Raw genomic sequence first — 19,125 nt, 5'->3', positions numbered from 1 at the left:
GAGTGCTTGTGTTCCATTTGTATTTTAATGTTATTTCTAGAACTTTTATATCACTCCCCCTTTACACAAGGATTAAATAGTTCAGCATATGAATATGAATAAATAAGAATGGATTTTTTCTTTTCATAAAGAAATACAACTGTTTTAAAATCCATCAACTTGTCAAATTCCTTGTGAAAGTTTTTGATCTTTGTAAAGACAATAAGTAAAAATTAAAAATTTTAAAATTTTAAAATTATGTTGAAACATGAGAGCCCTGAGAACTAAGTTGTTCCATTAGCACCTGCCTGTCAGAGTTGAAAAGGACAATGAGCACATCAGTCATGGACAAATAATGAGATCACGTGGGTTTGTCCTCAACAAGACCTGGCATTCAATCGTATCTATTACTTATGAATAAAAATAATGAGTTATTTGTCAACAGACACTAAATATTGAATTATAGAATAATACATTTTGTCTCAGGGACAAATAGAATTTTGAGTAAGAATTCTGGTTTTGCAGTCAACAAGATAGGCTCAATCCTGGCTATAAAATTGGTTAGCTGTGTTACTATGGTATATAGTATAATCATCCTGTGCCTCAGTCCTTTTATTTGTATAGTAAGTGTAATAACGTTTACTTTGCGGGTTCATAATAAAAATTAAGTGAGATATTATCTAATGCTCTTATTAACACAGTGCCTGACAAGTGACAATAAATGGTACTGCAGAAATGATCGTAGCACATTAAAGTTCACAGATCACTTGCTCACACATTATTTTGTTGAATACTAAACATTATTCTATGAAGTATTGAGGGAATGAGGTACATTGAGGGGAAATGATTTGCCTCTCTTCACACAGCAAAATAAAAATGATTCCCAGTTTCAAGTCGTTTCTCCTAACCACACTTCATTGATGGAATTTTAGCCCCATTGATGGTTCTTTACTTTGGTGTAAAGATACTGGAAACATCTTACAAGCCTGTTTTTGATCTGCCAAACTTTAGGTCCACATGATTTGTCACCGTAATTTCTCATGTCAAATTAAGATGTATTCTCCTGAGATCCCCACAGGGAACATGGATGTGTGAGATCTGCTTTGCAATAAAGTCTTTATACCTTCTAACTTTCTAATATCTCTCAATTTTCCATCTAGAAAGACTAAACAGCAGGATAGAGGGAAGGGAAAAGGGAAGCTTTGCAAACCATCATAATAACTTTTCAAATTAGATATTTTCATTTCTATTTTTTCTGCAAGGAATCTAAGATCCAAATAAATTAAACAGTTTGCCAAATATTACACACCTATTAAATGGTGATAATGGGATTTAAAACTTAGTCTTTTCCAGTGCAAAGGTTTGGGTTTTTTTGCTTTGTTTTCCTTTATTTGTTAATTGTCCTTATAGATTATAGTTTCAAAATTTCTGCTCCCTCAATTTTAATCTTATGGGAGCATTTTATCCTATTAGTTTTGGTCTTTAGTTTAATAATTTTCTAGATTACTATTTTTTGAAATAGAGAGTCCTCCTAATTTCTTATTTTTGTCTCACCCACTTAATAATGGGGAACAGACTACATAGATTCCCTGATGTAAAATAAGCTGGAGTCATTTTGCATGTTCACGTCATAGAGCTGGTTAGGAAAAAGTACCGATTTCTTTCCCCCTTAGCGACATGGATCAATCGAACCAATTGATACTTATAATCATTAAATGGAAATGCCCATTCCCTTCTATTCTTTGGTAAGATTGCAGAAGTGACCCCTGAATTAATTTTTTTACATATCCAATTTAACTTCTAAAACTGTACCTGAATCTTAAAAGTATGAACCCAGGTAGAGCTCCCCAGAACACCAGTGGTCATCTGTCTACTGCTTACGTGTCGACTTGTGTGTGGAAGAGAACACTCCTTCATATTACACAGAGGAAGGCTGACTGAGTAGACGAGCATGTATTTCAGTGGTGATGAATATCTCAGAAAGAATAGCGGTTTTATATTTTGCTGTATCTTTCATAAACATTATGACTCATTTTGGGGAACTTATTAAAGTTCATTTCTTAAAATGTTAGGAGGGCAAATACAGTCTTTAAATGGATGTTCCATAATTTGGGCCACTATTCTGCAAAATAAAACATCCACACAAAGCAATCTAACCAGTAAATAACAATACATGTTAGAAGTATGGAAGACAGTGTAGAAGACCTCAATACTTTTCTCCTCTTTCACACTTGGGTTTTCTACTGTAATCTGTCATAACTATTTATAACTTCACCTTTACCATTACTGAAACCCTGTCTCTTTTCTACCCACAGCCTCCTTACTAGTCCTTGAGCAGAGGTGTCATTTCTTTTGGACAAGTCAGTACCTCTTAGCCTTTGAAAAATGCAATGTTCACAGCCCACACTGTTCATATGGATTATTATTTTTATAGAAACTAGGTTAAAACTCAGAGATTAAGCGTGTTTTCTGTATTCTCATCCCTAAGAAAAACCATCATTGTCCAGTGTATCTGTGGTCAACGCTCTGTTAAAAAACAAAATTCAATTAAGTAAATCTGAAGATCTAATCGACTTTATTCTACCATTTATTAATTGGCAGCATCCCATCTAGCAAGTAGAGATACTCCAAGGAGCTGCACAAAATGGAAGACATTTATAAGCAGAAAGAGGGTGGGGCAAGAAGGTATTAACAAAAGTAAAGAAACAATAGTTTCAGGGTGGGGCATCCTCTTTTGGCGGAAGGGAAGAGCATGGGTTTCATCACGCAGATTACCTCAGTAATGTTAGTCAGGAAATTCCAGAGTGGTCCATTAAGATTGCATTCCTGTGGAAGGTGGACACCGCAGTGGGGTCAGGTATTCAGTCTAGGTTTGGGATCATGGGCTTTAGCACAAGTGACGCCATTTTGGGCCTGTGGTTTTTCTCTTTAACAACTCTTACTTCCACATGATTCCATTCAGCCACCACATTCTCTCGGAAATATGCCTTAGGAAACTTGACTCACTGCCTTTTACTTCATTTACAGTCTTGTTTATACAAATTTATAGTGTATTAATTGTAATTTACCCTAGATTCAGTGAAAGAAGAAACATGGATTTCTGAAATTTTCTAGGAAGCTAATAAACTCCAAAAGTAACAAAAACGACAGCAAAAAACCCAACAATGTGCAAATGTCCATTTTGACTGAACATGGAAATCATGAATCTGTCTAGTTTGGTTTGTGTAGTTACTATTTTTGTTGCTGATTTTAAAATGGGTTGCAAACATTTATTTAATCTTATTGCACCAATAGTTTTTTAGAGAGGGATATAAATCAAAGTTGGCATTATGCATCATGATACAAATTGATGTGGAAATTTGAAAACAATATATTTTTTTCATTTGCATTAAGTGTGCTGTAATAATGAGAGGCTGCGCTAGCTCATATGGTGTCATCAATCATGTGTTAGTAGCTGGTAATGGTATTTATCTTCTCCCTGCAATCAGTGCATCGAGCTCAGAACAGCCTTTTCAAATAAGTATTGTCATCCCTTCAGGGTCCTGAAGCAGATGGCTCAGGACTTTATTTAAGTTTTACAAAAGTTAGAAGTTCAGATCGGAAGATATACACTGTTCAGAGCTGCAAGAAGCATAATGCTATATGTCCGCTGCTATTCCCTGATAGTGCTGAACCTGACCTTTGGTGTCCTGACTTCTTATTTAAATAACTTTAAGTCAACGTTCTATGTTAATCACTGCGGACTTCTGCAGTTAAGGGGAAGATGTTGTTGTTGAGATGAAAAAAGCCTATATGTGTAATGGATGTTTTTCATTTTTCCTAGTTTAGTGATTAATTGACTGCTCGCTACTGATCTGTCAAGCAGAAAGTTGCCATTCTGCTCCTCTTCCTGCTGGTATATAGCCTACAGTTGGTTTTGCTCCATACTTCAACATAATGTTTGTGTAATTATTTCACATTAATGTTAAACTTTATGGAAGCATCAGAGGATCATCTTTGCTAAAGCATGAAGAATATAAACATATTAGCAAAAACAACAACAACAAAAGCATAATCTTTTCAAATCACACCACATGGTACACGGCTTCATATCATTACTAAAATCTGCTTTATTCAGAATTGTTAAAGTTATTAAAACATCACGGTGTCTAGACTTAAAATTTCAGATATCTATGTTCAGAAGGTAGTTTGGTGAAACCTTGCCATTCATTCATTCAGTTTTTCATTTATCATCAACTTTTGAATGCCTACTAAGAGCCAGGAACTTCCTTAGATGCTGAGATAAAAGAATGGGAAAAGGAGGAAGGGATCCCTTCTCTGAAATGGTCTATACAGTGTAGCTTGGCATCTGAGCTAATGGATTTTGAGAGTCTTTCCTTCCCTGGAATTCTATTAATTTAAGCTTAAAGCTGATAGCCTACAAAGATTCAGGAGTGATACAAACCTCCTGAAAGATTTGTTCCAGGAAGTGGCTCTTTCTGGATGGAGCTGTATCCCTAACAGATATTTAAGCTTTTTTCTTCCTTCGCTCTTACACAGTTCAGGGTTCACCCTACATTAAACTATCACAGCAAAGTGAATATGAATATTTTCTGGGATATATTGACTCGAGTCTTAATAATTTTTGATTATTCATTTAAATTATTTTTGGGAAAAAACACTGTATGCCTTGCTCCTACAGAAGTAAAATAGAGAAAAATTTGGTACGCTAAAACATAGTTGTTCCTTTTTTATTGCAAGATTAATTCCTATTTCATAAAAATACCATTCAAATAAAGACTAGAAAATGGACAAATAATTTTATAATTTAAATTCTTTAAATTCTGTAAGAATCAGGAATTTCTGTGTGTCTTTATAGAGATTAGCACATTTGGTAGCACTGGGGCCTTGGGAGAGTGAGTGTTTGGTGAACTAGTTCCTCACATGACTACTTAAAAAGATCAAATGGTTTAAAGGTCTTTAAAATTCAGAGCATTAGAACAATACAGATTCTAATCGATTATACAATAGTTTCATATTTTAATACAGAAGTTCACTCGTGGATTTTTTTTCATTTAAAAAGCTCTCTTCATAGACTAAGCGTTCGCTTGGCTTTCAGCATTTATATAACATTACATCTGTCACTCTTGAATGCACCTTTTGAAATGCAGACGTAAAGTTCTGTAAATATAAAATAGCTGCCTAATCACGTTTTCATATCACTATCAAACCATTTTTGAGATCAGGTGTCAAAACTGAAACTGCAAGTGAATTTTTTGAGACAGACTGTTAGCTTCCTTCAGAATGGCAGATTCTTTCCTCCCAGAAAATTGCTTTATTTTCCCTTCGCCAAATAATAATAGGCAAAATATATTCAATTCAAACTGACATTTCCTCAGATATAGTTTAGTTACTTAGATACCTGAGAACTTCAGCTTTTGGAACCTATAAAAGGTAATCATCCGTTTTTACGGATTTGAAAATAGTCTTCTTAAAGACATGGCGCTTTGTTAATGGTTTTATCATTCCTTATGGAATCATCAGGCTATTAAATGCTGAAATAATATATCTTTATAGTTTTAATTCTTATCATTCATGAATATTAATCTAGATAATTTCTTTAAGGAAATTTGGATTTCTTGCATACTTACTCAAGAGAACATCTCTTTTGATGACATTTATACATTCATAGTATGAATAAAGAGGATTTTAAATGAAGAGCCTGGACTCTCCCAGATTCTTTATTTATAGATTGAGAACAACAGTCTCTGAACCAGAATGTAGTTTTTAGTAGAAAATGAAATAATTGCTAAAGTGTTTAGCATTTTGCCTAATATATAGCAGGAACTTAATTAATGCAAGTTTTTATTCTAATGTGCTCATTTACAGTTCATCATGGGGGGAGCAAGTAGAAACGGTGTAGTTTGATAAAATGTTGATAAATCTTAATATTGCTTAAGAAAAAAGACCACAAGTATAACAAAATTTAGTTAATATCATGAGAAAAGTGGTAGAATTTTTCACTGCATTTTAAATGAAAATTGTGCAATATGGAATTTGGAAAAATGTAAATACATTGAATAGCAATATTAATTAACTTAAAAATATTTCCACTTAAAGTTCAGGTTAAAATGGAGTTGACAGGACACTGTTTAATTCTGTTTTGAGTGTAGATGACAGAGAATTAAAAAGTGACCTGTTTTTGCCGGACAGAATTTTTGGTGGCCAGTGAAATGACACAGACTAAAGGAAAAAGATGGCATTTTAAACTGAGAAAAGCCATTTTTTATGGTGCATTAAGGATTAATCGACCAGAAATCCAGGATATTATGCTGGATACAGCTGATGGCAGGTGTTATTTTATTTTCAGCAAATCTATATTTCAGAAAGATCATAAATAAAGGATAAATTTTAAAGCTAATGTATGCTATAAGGAAGAATACTATGTGATTAGTCCAGTAAGGAAAAGAAGAAAATTTACACCTATAAATAGTCTTTTACTCTTTCATTATTCTGCAATAATTCTTTGAATCAAAACTGAGAAACGTTCACCATAGTCCAAAATTTATCTCGTGTCAAATCTTTCATTTCTATTGCCATAAGAATCTGTGGAAACCAATAATATGTTAATTGCAAAGGCTTTATTCGTTTAAAAGGTTCCAAATGGACTCTATGAGCACAAACTGCTTTAGTAAAGACCCCCTTAAAAAGAAGATTTATTCTATCACTTCTATTCTGACAAATTCCAGTTAGAACAGATGTATGTTATAAAAATATTATTTCATTTTTGTTACTTCTACATCCATGATTTAACCAAACCTTAAAATTTAAGTCTGGAGTTGGTAGGTCAGGGGAGAAGGAAGCATAAAATTCATTTCTTTGAGTTTGGCAAACACTCATATGCAAAGTAACATTAATTTGGATAAAGAGCATTAGGATTCTTCACTCACTCATCTGTTTCACACTGTATTAGCCAACAGAATTTTTCATCTTTATGTCAAGACCACAGTTATATCCTTATACATTCAGCAGTTAGCACTTTGTTTAATCCATTCCGTACACCGATAGTTCTAAGAAATCATTGGGAAAAGTGTTAAAAAGTAATATCCCCTCTTGCTCTGTCTACTTGCCTTATTTAAGAATACCAGTTTTCATTGCTTAAAACAATGTATGTTACTCTTAACATTTCGACTGTCTTCCTAGGTACTCAAAGTACCTTGAAATCCATTAATGAATAATAAAGTATAATAGTCACTTATTTTGTGACCTTTTTTGATGTTTAGACAACAAATATTTTTCCAAAATGTTCAACAGAATAGATTATAAACTTATTATTAATAAAGTTTATTTAAGTCAATTGCTGCATTTGAGTTATTTCATCATTAACGTATATAATTTAAAGCACAGACAGCACCTACAAATGAGTTGATCATTTTAGTGAACATGTATTGTTTTTTTCATGTGAATGTGTGCTAAGCCTTAAGCAAATGTATTACAGTAACAGAATCCCTTAGCTTTTCTAGATGACAACTCATTAATAGTTTTGTGTTTCTGTTACTTTATTAAAGCATTTCTTATTCTTCCATCTGCTATTTTATCTTATAGGAAATAAACGATGTGGACGTACAGGAACTTGTAAGAAGGTCAATTGGAAGGTTAACCATCATTCGGCAGACATTTCCAGTCCCCCAGAATATAAGTCAGCGATGTTTCCGTGGCAACCACCGAATATCTTCAACATTGTGTGATCCAAAGGATCCATTTGCTCAGAATATGGAGGTATATTCTAAGTGCCGCAGTATTTCTGTCAAGCTGCTTTGTTGGCCGGTTGTAGAGAGAGCTTTTTGAGTTGCATTAGATTCAGAATTATACACGTTTGCATTTTCTGAACTATTCTCCTCCAGTAGTTAAATAAGTCTGATGGGGAGAGTGTTAAGAATTCATGTCTTTGATCCTTTTGACCTCATTGTAGCAAAATATCTACTTGTTTAGTAAAAATATAATGAATAAAGGATATTTTCTTCTCAGCAAGTAGGTCCATAGCATTTCCCATGATAGAGTTTGTGATTAATACTTCTTAATGCCTAATTCCAAATTATTAAGCTAACAAATTTACTTGAATTTTCTGGCATAATGTGCACATAGAAATTTGTTTTTCTCAAAGATTAGTCTCCAATTTGAAGAACTTCACCAAAAAACTATTTAGCAATGCAAAAATGCTTAGTGTTATACAGTCATAACCAAATCAGATGGGATATAGCTGAAACCTTTGATTTTCAGAATACAACAAAGAATTTGAAAGTAAATAAATAAAATCTCTGAGCAGCAAAACAGAGAACACCAAGCCCCTGCAGCTTACCCGTAAGGATGCCTTTTAAATACTCACTTGGAGCCTATTTCTTTTTTTTAAGGAAAATCCTATCAGATATTTTTGTTTTATTTCTCTTTACACTGGCTATCTCACTATGTCAATTTGAAGCGGCGGGGGATGGTTACAAAAGGCAGGCACATCGACAACAAGCAGGGTGCCATAAGGAGCACTCTCTAGCAAGCAAGAAACAGGAAAAAAGGAAAACAATCTGATACACTAATTCAAATATCCTATCAGTGTAGGCCTTTTCCCATAAAAACAACTCTGTCATAAAACAGTTCCTAAGGGTATCACTGTAGTGTACTGCTAGCATATTAGTTAATATTTAAACAATAACCTTGAGATATCAACAAAGATCAAAAAACATAGGATATATTTTAGAAACCTATTCTTTTAAAATGTTTTATATCAAAAAAGTTTTAGTACTTAGAGATGTTCATTTTGAACAGTTTGAAAATATAACTAGTAGGAGAACTAGCTTATCCTTAACAATACTAGATAAATAAAGTGATTTTGCAAACTACTTCTTTTGAAAGATAGCTCCACAGCCTCCCCATCTTTAGTCAGCTTTGAATTTTGTTTTAGATGAGTAACCATTTATCGAACCATTTCTTCATCTTATTACCATTGTAATGGGCAGTATGTATTTGCCAGGCAGCTGGCTCCAGGATCATTGCCCATAGAACTTTCTGTTCTTGTTTAAGCTCTTTTAGAATAGGTTCCCTCCAGAACCTGGCATCATAAAATCCCATAAAGTAATCACCTGTCCTTACTTCCCCTGTCATACCTCCCACAGTGCTGTGCACCTTTGTGGATATTTCTGGATTTGAATGTAGTTAAGGAAAAGGCAATGGTCAAAGTAAGCCACTCTGAACCCTAAACGAGGCCTGTTTAATTTTTATTGCCAATCTTATTATAATGACCCATCTTTTCATATTAATTGAGCATGAGTATAATTGATGTGAAAATGATAGAATTTTAGATAGAGAAAAACATGGAAGGACTTGCATTTAGAAAATTATGAGAGATTCAAGGCTGTTCCAGTCAAAAGAAGCAGCAGGAAATGTAGAAACTGGGAAAGCAGAAAGTCGCTACACAGTATTTTAAAGCACATTCACCTAAAAGCATAATCCTTCCAATTCAGTTAATGAGGTCCTTGAAATCAGGGAGCAAATATGTTATTTATCTTTAATTCCCAGACCTATCTGAAGAATTAAGGACGTACAGGAAGCACACCCCCCCTAGCCCATATCATCTTCTTACTCCCCTCAGGCCCACACATGGAAGAAAACAGGGCAATTACTTTTTCTTCGAGGATTTATTCCATATTAACTTCTCTATTTTATGCAATAGAATTTGACTAAATGTTTAATATATAAAAGGAAAACTGACAGAAACTTTTATATGTGAAGATTTATATAATTGAGTCTAAATGCAGGGCTCTTGAATTTAAAATGTTCCGCTAAAACACAGCATTTGATATAGAAGCTTGCCTTGGTGAAAATTTTCTCTCACTGAAGTTAAAGAAAGCAACAAGAAAAATACTTACCGAACATTTGGGAGTAGAGGGTTCTGAGAGGCCCCCAAGAAAAGTAACTCTCTGGATATGGAGTCCATGAAAACAAATACAGGTGAATATGAGCTCAGACAGACTCACATCTTATCAGTTGGGTACAATTAAAAAAAAAACCTCAGAGAAAATAAAAATATGACTCAAGTGAGCTCTAAACATAGAAACCCCAACTATAAAATCACAATAATCAACACAACAGAGGAGAAGAGGGCACCGTGAGCCTGTGTGGAGATTTCTGGGTGGTTATATATTTTAATGTACCCACAAAGTGAAGTAAGATGTAGAAAGAACAAAAAACAAATTTCCTAAATCTTTAAATTAGTGCCAGGAAGACTAAAATCCAGGATTATCTGAAGGTGCAAAATAAATGTGAAATAAACCTGTTAGCTAGAAAGAGAGTTTTTAGCAATATATGAAGCAAGAAGGAAGTAAGACTTTTACTGATTGGCGAAACTAATGTTAACTTGGCCGCTAATGGAGAGAAAATAGAAACATTCAAATCCTTTTGCTTCTGTTTTTTCCATTTAAGAAAAAGTGTCTTCAAATGGGAAAGGTTAGAATAAAAGTCATTAAAAAAATAAACCACTGGTTTAGAAAGAGCAGGGTTTTGGAGATGGTGAGTGTATGCCTTACTGCTTTAAAATGAGGCCTGAAAAATAATTGCTCAGAGCAGTAAACAAACCAGCAGATATGGTCACAATATTACAATTTAGAAATACTAGAGAAATACTTGGGAAGAGGACCTGAGTACCAGACATTGGTGTATTGTCCCAATTTTCAAAAGGAAAGAGAAAAGATTCTAACAATCAGAGTTTAATATACTAAAAATTAATATTTAGATAAACTGTAGAATATACTATTAAATATATGGTTTGGAGCACTTCGAATAAGACAATAGGACTCCCTTAAGAACAAGCACTGCCAAACTAGATCCTATTTAATAATTTTTTTAGATTGGGAGAACACTATAAATCTGTTTATTGTATGTTGACTTTTATGTAGCGTTAGAAAAATTTTCTCATGAAATCCTTATGGGAAGACATTAAAAAGTCTAGATAGAGTCATGTCATTCAAACATTTCACCAAAACGTTCGTAAGAACAGAAGACAGTCAACACTCTGGCTTAAGATTAAAAAAAAAACTTCAAAATATGTTAAAGTCTCATTATTTTCTTCCAAAGTTATAACATATGAGTTTCCTTAAAATTAAAAATATTTCAAATAATGTATCAGTTAAATTGCTTCATTTTTTTCTCCAAATCTTCAAGCCAAATTGGTATGCCTAGAATATGGCTCAGATACATTCTGTATCTTTGAGGACATCTGGTGTCTGCAGCTTACCACGGGGCTTCTTTTACTCTCAGTTTGAGAAGTCTGGAACTATAGGAGTATTCATCCACACTGATAAATATTCTACATTTGGAGTCCAAGGAACTCTATGGTCATCCAAAGATTCTGTCCTTGGACTTAATATTTTCAAAATGTTCATCACTACACAAATGAAAATGAATAAAGTATGCCCATCAGATTTGTAAATGACATAAAGCTAGGAGAGAAAGCTTATGTTGTCTTACATAATCAAGATCCAAATTATTAATCTTCTCTAAATAATAAGCCTAAAATTTGAAATTTCACAGAAACAAAGTATAAGTTCAAAGTGAATTACAGGAAGCCTAGATGGATGAGAGCTGGTTTGACAGCTGTTTAAGGTGATTAAGATGAAGCAAATTTGGTGTGAGCATAGCACAAGTCGTATTTGCTCTGAGCCATTCTAATGCAATCTTGGTCTCTATGTCAGAAGTATTTTGCTAAGATCAAGAGAGATAAGTCCTTATACTACACTCTGCTAGTCAGATCACCTCTGCAATAATGCGTCAGTTCTGAGAACTAAACTTTGAACAGAAACATTGAAAAATAAGAGAAGGACAGAGGAAGAACACTGAGATGATGAGCAGCCTAGAAATTACTACAGATAATGAACAACTGAAGGGAAGAGGATGCTTCAGGGCAAGTGATAGATGGTGTCAAATATTGGAAGGTCGTCACGTAGAGGAGGTGGGTGCTGGTGGTTTAGTGAAGTCAGAAAGCAAGTGTAGTGATGGTAAGGTAGAGAGAAAAGATTGGTCAGATGGCGGGATACAGGAGTTTAAGATGTTAGAGGAGGTGTTTGTGTCCAGTAAGGAGTCATGTGGGTTGGTTGTGGCCAGAGTAGAAGTGAAGATCATCTGTGTTGGAATTGTAGATTCTGGGAGATAGTTTGGGATCATTGTGAGGAAGGGGTCAAAAACCGCTTGAATAAAGAGTGACCAAGAGGTCAGTGGATGATGGCAGAAAGAGGCTATATAGTGTGGGGTGTGAAAGATAATGAACCTCAAAAGAGAACAGGCACTTGCCTGAGAAAGAAGTAATAGATGGAGTAATAGGAAGCTCAGAGAGTGTCACCACCCCCTTATGATCCCACAGTTTGGAATGTGGGCAAATGAGGAGAGGCAGTCATTTGTTGAAACATCTGTCACTTATAGAATACAAAGCACTCACCTTTAAGACTAGCATGGATGCTCAAAGTACAGGCCTCAAGGTATGCAAAAGAGACTGGGTCACAAAAGTGTCAGGTTTGGAAGGAACCAAGTTGCCAGGTTTCTCACGTCTCAACTTCTGTTAAACCTACCTGATGTTACACTTGACTTTTTTCCTTTGTCTTATTTGACAACTATCTACCAAAAACGAAATATGTCTAGGCTCTAGGCTAAGTCAAGGGAAAATAAAAAATAAGGGAAACAAAAGTACAAAGGGGACAAATATGTATAATATGTCGAATAGGAACTCATATTCTAGTGTGAAAGTCAGATGAAAAAAAATCATAGCATTGTGAGCTGCTTCCACAGAGGTCTGCACTGACTGTCATGGGAGATGAGAAGAGGAGTGCCCAGATAGACAGGGAAGGGGGAGGGCCCTGAGAATTTGTCAGGGTAGGATTCACCTATGAATTGAATATTAGAAGAAGTTAACTAGTTGGAGAAAGATAAAGAGACATCAAAAGATGCCACCACAACGATCTTATCTACACACTTAAAGCAATCAGTCAGAGGGAGAAGCAACATAAAGCGAGAGAGGAAAGAGCAAGCAAGTTTGAGGCAGTGGAACCAGGAGAGGTTAGGAAAGGCCAGATTGTTGCAGATTATTGAGAAATCATCAAAATATTTGTCCTGGATTTTTGAGTACGGCCCGCTCATCCTTCATGTTTCCTTTTGGGTTTTCATAATCTAAATCAGACTGAATTTTGATTCGTCGACTACTTCTAACTTCAAGTCTCTCTCTCGGTTCACGGCAGGTTTCAGCCAAACCTGCCAGTCTCTCTAGTAATTATCTGGCAGCGGGAGGGGCAGGGGACCGAGGGTGAGAATAGCCTGCCCTAACATTTCCTCATAAAGAGCAAACTGGTATTTCACATGGCGCATAAGAGTGTTCAATGTCTCTCCAAAGAAAGCCTATTTCCCATAAGTATTATGCACATAAAATAATGCTTAACCAACACAAATGATTAAAGATTTACCTAGCAATGAAAGAAAACTCACAAGGCACTGTTAGGAAGCACTTAGTATTAGTTGTTCATAGCATCAAACTCTCGTTACCCTAATAGCTGAAGCTTAATACCATTCTTTGATGTGGGCAGACAATCTCATAAGTTTCTTTCAGGATTAATTATAACCAAAGGGCAAGCAACAGACTGTCTTCTTTGTTTTCAGGGAAAACTATGATAACAAGACACTTAAAAAATCTGAGAAAAATGTAAATGTTTTAAGATGAATTTAATTTTCAGAGCTATGTTAATTTCTCATTTTCTATTTTATGTTAGATTTTTTTCCTTCAGAGAGGGAATAATATAACATTTAACAGCTTTTATTGGCTTTAGCTACCTCTGGTTGTTTATATTTTCTAAATATTTCTAATTTCTTTGAAAAATAAACACAGGGTAAGTAACAGTAAGGATAGTAGTTCTGGCAAGAGTTGAGTCTAAGAGTGCAATAGATCTTGGCAAACATTTCTATAATTCATTTTTCAATCTATACAGAAAGAAGATAACACGGTAACCTTAGAAGAAAATGTTAATATAAACACATGTCCACAAACAGTTAACAGTTTTCGGTGTTTGTCTTGTTAATGAATTACAACGCGTGTATATACCTAGATAATTTTGTATAGATCCTTGACCATTGTAATATTTATGAATGATGCTGTTTCCTCTCATTTTCTCATTACTGAATCCCCATAGACACACACGTACACACAGATGGCTGCTTCCTTTTTCTGCGTCTCTGACACTCATCTTCCATGTAGGACCGAGTTGATATCTCCGTCTGAATAACCAGAATGCAAAAACTTGACATATTCAGAAATGTATTATTCAGTTTGCCCTTCCAATCAGAAGCTCTTAGATCTTTACCTCCTCAGAAAGAAATAAGGGCCAGTGATTTTCTAAGGTCTGATACTAACAGCCTTGCTGCGATCGAAACTTCTCATTTTTATCTTCTCTTTCACACCTAAATAAGCTGAAAAAGCAATTGAGGCATACAATCAGACAAGACTTCTTTCTCAGTGGCAAAATTGCCAAGGAAATGAAAAAAGAAAACTTCTGATTAATAAATAACCCAGTAAACCAGCTATCTATGCCATGAACGGAAGCGGCTGAGCTGACGATTTTCTCCTTATTCTGACGGTTGGCGTCAGTGATTCTAATGACTGCTGTCTAATGTCTTTCCAGATTTCAAACCTTTACATATATGACACGGTGCTTCTGCTTGCTAATGCTTTTCATAAGAAGCTGGAGGACCGAAAGTGGCACAGCATGGCAAGTTTGTCATGTATCAGAAAGAACTCCAAGCCCTGGCAGGGAGGGCGCTCCATGCTGGAGACCATCAAGAAGGTAACTTCTGACAAGCAGCTCACTCTTCCGAATTTTCGTGTAAAGAGATGTTTGATGAGATATCTTTTAGAAGGATTTCTTTTCCTCATTAATATTGCTGCCATTCAGAGCAGAAAACAGTATAATGGAGGAATGCAATATTAAAAAAAAAAGGTCAAAAAGTCACACACATATGTAAGACAGAGAGCCGTTATGTGTTTGTAAGGGAATTTCATGCAAGTAAAGATATAGTGGTTGAAATATTTTTTAATTGCTTTGGTTATGTTATTAGGGTTAGAAATGCTCAAATTAATTTGATGCCTGTCATAAAGTACAAAAAGTTGGGTTTTTTTTCCTTTAAACTACACCATCAACTGAAAAAAATAAACACTAGATCTAGCTGTTTTTCTCTGAGATCATACATGGTAAGACACTGGATATGAGGATCGTTAATTTATCTTACAGTAAAGATATAATTCGTAGGTAGTTAATATTTTGCAGCCTTGAGCCTGTTTTGGGTACTCAACGACAGCAGTCTTTTTTGCTGCCACTGTGGCGTTTAGCCTGGCTGTGACCCGCTTTGGCTTAGCTACCTATTCCATTCCCAGAAGGCAGTTTATGTTGTTTAGCTCCTCTCAACGGTATAAGACTTCTGCAGTTTATTAGCCTCTTTGTCATGTCATCCTTGCTGGCATTTTCAGTTTGTCTCACACAGCTTCTTGAATTTCACATGAAATGATTAATAAAACAAACAAATTCCTCCTGTACCCTTTACACAAAGGAGACAGCCATTTGGAAGTTTATGTTCTTTATTTTACTCATCCTTTTTCTTGCTGCATATGTTTGCCTTTCTCTCCTGAAACACAAAGAGAAATAGCTAGTCAAATGAAATATGAATGCATTTAGAAAGCCAGAGAAAACTCTAAAAATTTAACGCTAGAAATGAACCAGATGTACCAAAAACAGGAAGTGGAGGAAACAAATATTTCAAATGGAGAATAACCTGGATCTTTCCCTTGGTCCTGTTTCCTCTTTGGAAAAGAATCATTTTAATGAGAATTTAGGCTCTTATCAACAGAAGTGCTTGAGAATTAAATGTGTTGAATATATTGGCAGAGAAATATTTTCCAACTGAAAAATGAATAAGTCAAATCTAAACTCAAGGTGTTGCCAGAATCTCCCAGCTCTATCTGTGCAGAGAGTTGGCAGGTATGAATCCAAGGAGGTTGTTGAACATGATTCTGATCCTGCCAATTTACTAATTCATGGTTTGGCTGGGATGCAGGAGCCTGAATACGTTCATTCTTCTGCAGCCGCCTCACGAAGACAGAATAATAGTTTGGGAGGTTGCTTAGGAGACACTTATTTAGTGAGAGTCTAGGTAGGAGGGAAGGAGAGACACGACCATATGTAGGTACTTCTCATGGAGCAATTCAATATATAAAATGTCGCTGTTAGAAAATTTATAATCAAAACAATGATTTGATACAATAATTATGAAATTTTATTTTGAGGGGGAATATTTGCATATTTGTCCCTGTAAGCTTGCAACCCAGTGGCACCTTTTAAAGAAATATGTCCATTTTATGTATCTAGACACAGTTTGGATGACATGTATGATTTCAAATGTTCAATTCCATTATTTTTTGTCTCACATTTCAAATTGACCTAAAAAATGGAGCTATTGTTTTTTCCAATCATATTACTTTGCCTCATATGAGTGTCTTGGTCACCCTGTTTGGATGTCCAGGCTGATGATACTCCACACACCAAGAGAATTTGGGAGAAAGTTTACTAGTCACGCGAGTTCTCCTGGGAAGAATGTAAGCAGCTCCAGGCCTCCTGGGGCCAGGCAGAGGGTGTGGCTGGGCCTTTATCGGGGCTACGGGGTGCGGCTGGAGATTTGCGAGGCTTAAATTTCCTACAGCTGTCAGAGAAGGAGGTGCATGATGGGTATTCTTAATCAGCCTGTCCAGATGTGGAGCCAAATAGGAAAGGGAGGGCAAAGCTAAAAAAGAAGTCAGCATCCAGGCATCACCACTGAGGTCAGGCTCTTTATTATAGTGGAAATCTTCTAGTGATAAAATTCTTAATTACGTTCGAACTCCCACTGCATGCCTGTATTAAGGGCAGGCTATATACATTTCATAAAGCCTGTGCACTACTGCAAGGAGACAAAGAAGTAACAGAACATATGTCTGCCCTTTAACTAATTTATATTCACATTAGGGGCATGAGACAACAGAGTTAAACAGCAACGCAGTTCACATAAGTGCTATCAATATACAGTAGAGTCCAGTAAAGGGGAGGCGGCGATTTCCAGGGCACTCTTCTGTTGTAATTTTATAATTTACTTTATGAATTGATATAATAGATGCCTCTACATTTCTCTTCTTTTTTAAAAAATTAGAGGTTAATTCTCAATTATTTATTTTTCCTAGATATTATTAGCCCCCTAAGCCATTGATATTTATATGAATTTTATAGATTATTTCTGAAAGAACTATAATTTTTAAAATATTGAGTCTTCCCATTCATGAACACGGTGTCTATCCATATAGTCATTTTTGTATAGCACTCGGTAAACATTTATAGTGCTCTTCATACATATTTTCATTTTATTTATTCCTAAAATTGCATAGGGTTTTAAGTATATGTGTCTGTGTGTGCATACTATCATACATAGGGTATGTTTCCATTATATTTTCAAATTATTTATTGTAGGTACATAAGAAAGTTATTGATGTCTGATATGTTTTGTAACTGACCTGACCGACTCATGAAATTTAACTCCCGATTCTCATTTCTTTCTTTGTAATTTATTCTCTTGTGTGTTTCAAGTAGATACCGACATCATCTTAAACTAAAACTAGTATCACCTAACTCTAATACTTTACATCTTTTTAGAGTTTTTAAAAACCTTTCTTGGGGCTGTCTGGGAACATGACCTGCCAGGTGCACCCCGGAGCCCTGTGTGCTTCGGAGGCATCACATTTCCCTGCTCCAAGTGAGGATGCTAGGTCATCTCCATCTCAGAGATACAGGTAGAGGCGAAGATTCCACCTCTACAGGGGAGCTGCAGCAGAAGCTGACCTGGCCTGGAGGACACCTGCAGAATCCTGCAGCACAGGATGCATTATCTTCTAGCTCTCCTCTGATGCATTCTTCAATTATTCCTCTTAATTTTGATATTAGTTCACCACTGACATATGGCACTCCCAACTCTTGGGTAGAGGGAACCCCTAGTCATGGTGTTAGGGATACACCCATGAGGCAGAGGCCTGACCTGGGATCTGGCACAGAAGGGTGTGCAGGTAAATTTGAAGTAGGGGTCAGCAACAGAGGCTATAGTGGCCAGGAAGCAGTCTCTAGGCCAAAAACTTGTGATCTGAGGAAGAGATGTAAACGTGACAACGTACAAAGAAAATTTTCAGATATTTCTTCAGCGTTTTATTGGCCCTCTGGCTATAGAAGAAGAAAATGTTGCCATAGATATTGCTGAAACTCTGTACACGCAACAACTTGAGGAGATGAATGTTATTAGGGAGCCATTTTTAAATGTAAACTGTGAACACAAAATTATTTGACAAAAATCTGTACAGATAGCTCATATGCTACCCACAGAAAGTTATTCCACGTTTTAACATGGCCATAATGAGATCTTCTTTGACGGTTTCCGTGACTCAATCTTACAACATCAGGTTTGAGTAAGACCATTCAACGTGTTGAAGACTAAGAATATGAGAAAGCTGAATGCAGAAGACATTGACCAGCTCATCACCATCAGTGGCATGGTGATCAGAACATCCTAGCTGATTCCCGAGACGCAGAAGTCCTTCTTGCAGCTCCAGGTGTGTTCCCAAACTGCCCTACTGGAGCTGGACCATGGCCCAATCACTGAGCCTGCATGTGGGTGTGCTGCCTCATCGCCCACAGCATGGCACTGGCCCTCCATTGCTTCATGTTCTCCCCCAAGCAGATGATCAACTTCAAGAGACTCCTGAAGATACGCCTGCCGGGCAGCCACCTCACAGTCATCCTCTTTACTCACAATGATCTTGTTGACAAGGTTTAACCTGGGGACCTAGTGAACATTACAGTCGTCTATCGAGCTATTCCCATTGTGTTAATCCAAGAGTGACTAATGTGAATTTTGTCTACAAAGGGGGCCAGCCCCATGGCCGAGTGGTTGAGTTCACGTGCTCCGCTTTGGTGTCCCAGGGTTTCACCACTTCGGATCCTGGGCGCAGACATGGCACTGCTCATGAGGCCATGCTGAGGCAGCGTCTCACATAGCACAACCAGAAGGACTCACAACTAG

The 19,125-nt window shown here is 36.0% G+C and overlaps 1 protein-coding gene across 1 annotated transcript in view; it reads left to right on the top strand.

The window, feature by feature from the left end:
* Window positions 1–19,125, top strand: part of GRID2 (glutamate ionotropic receptor delta type subunit 2) — a 1,366,457-nt gene that overhangs the window by 821,115 nt on the left and 526,217 nt on the right. The window contains exons 6-7 of the mRNA XM_046657173.1: window positions 7,564–7,737; window positions 14,664–14,825. Coding sequence (XP_046513129.1) covers window positions 7,564–7,737; window positions 14,664–14,825 — 336 coding nt within the window. The remainder of the gene's footprint in view (window positions 1–7,563; window positions 7,738–14,663; window positions 14,826–19,125) is intronic.

This window comes from Equus quagga, chromosome 3 (assembly GCF_021613505.1).
Source record: "Equus quagga isolate Etosha38 chromosome 3, UCLA_HA_Equagga_1.0, whole genome shotgun sequence".
NCBI classification, from domain to species: Eukaryota; Metazoa; Chordata; class Mammalia; order Perissodactyla; family Equidae; genus Equus; species Equus quagga.
The sequence above is the reverse complement of the archived record's forward strand: the minus strand, read 5'-3'. Positions and strand labels throughout refer to the sequence as shown.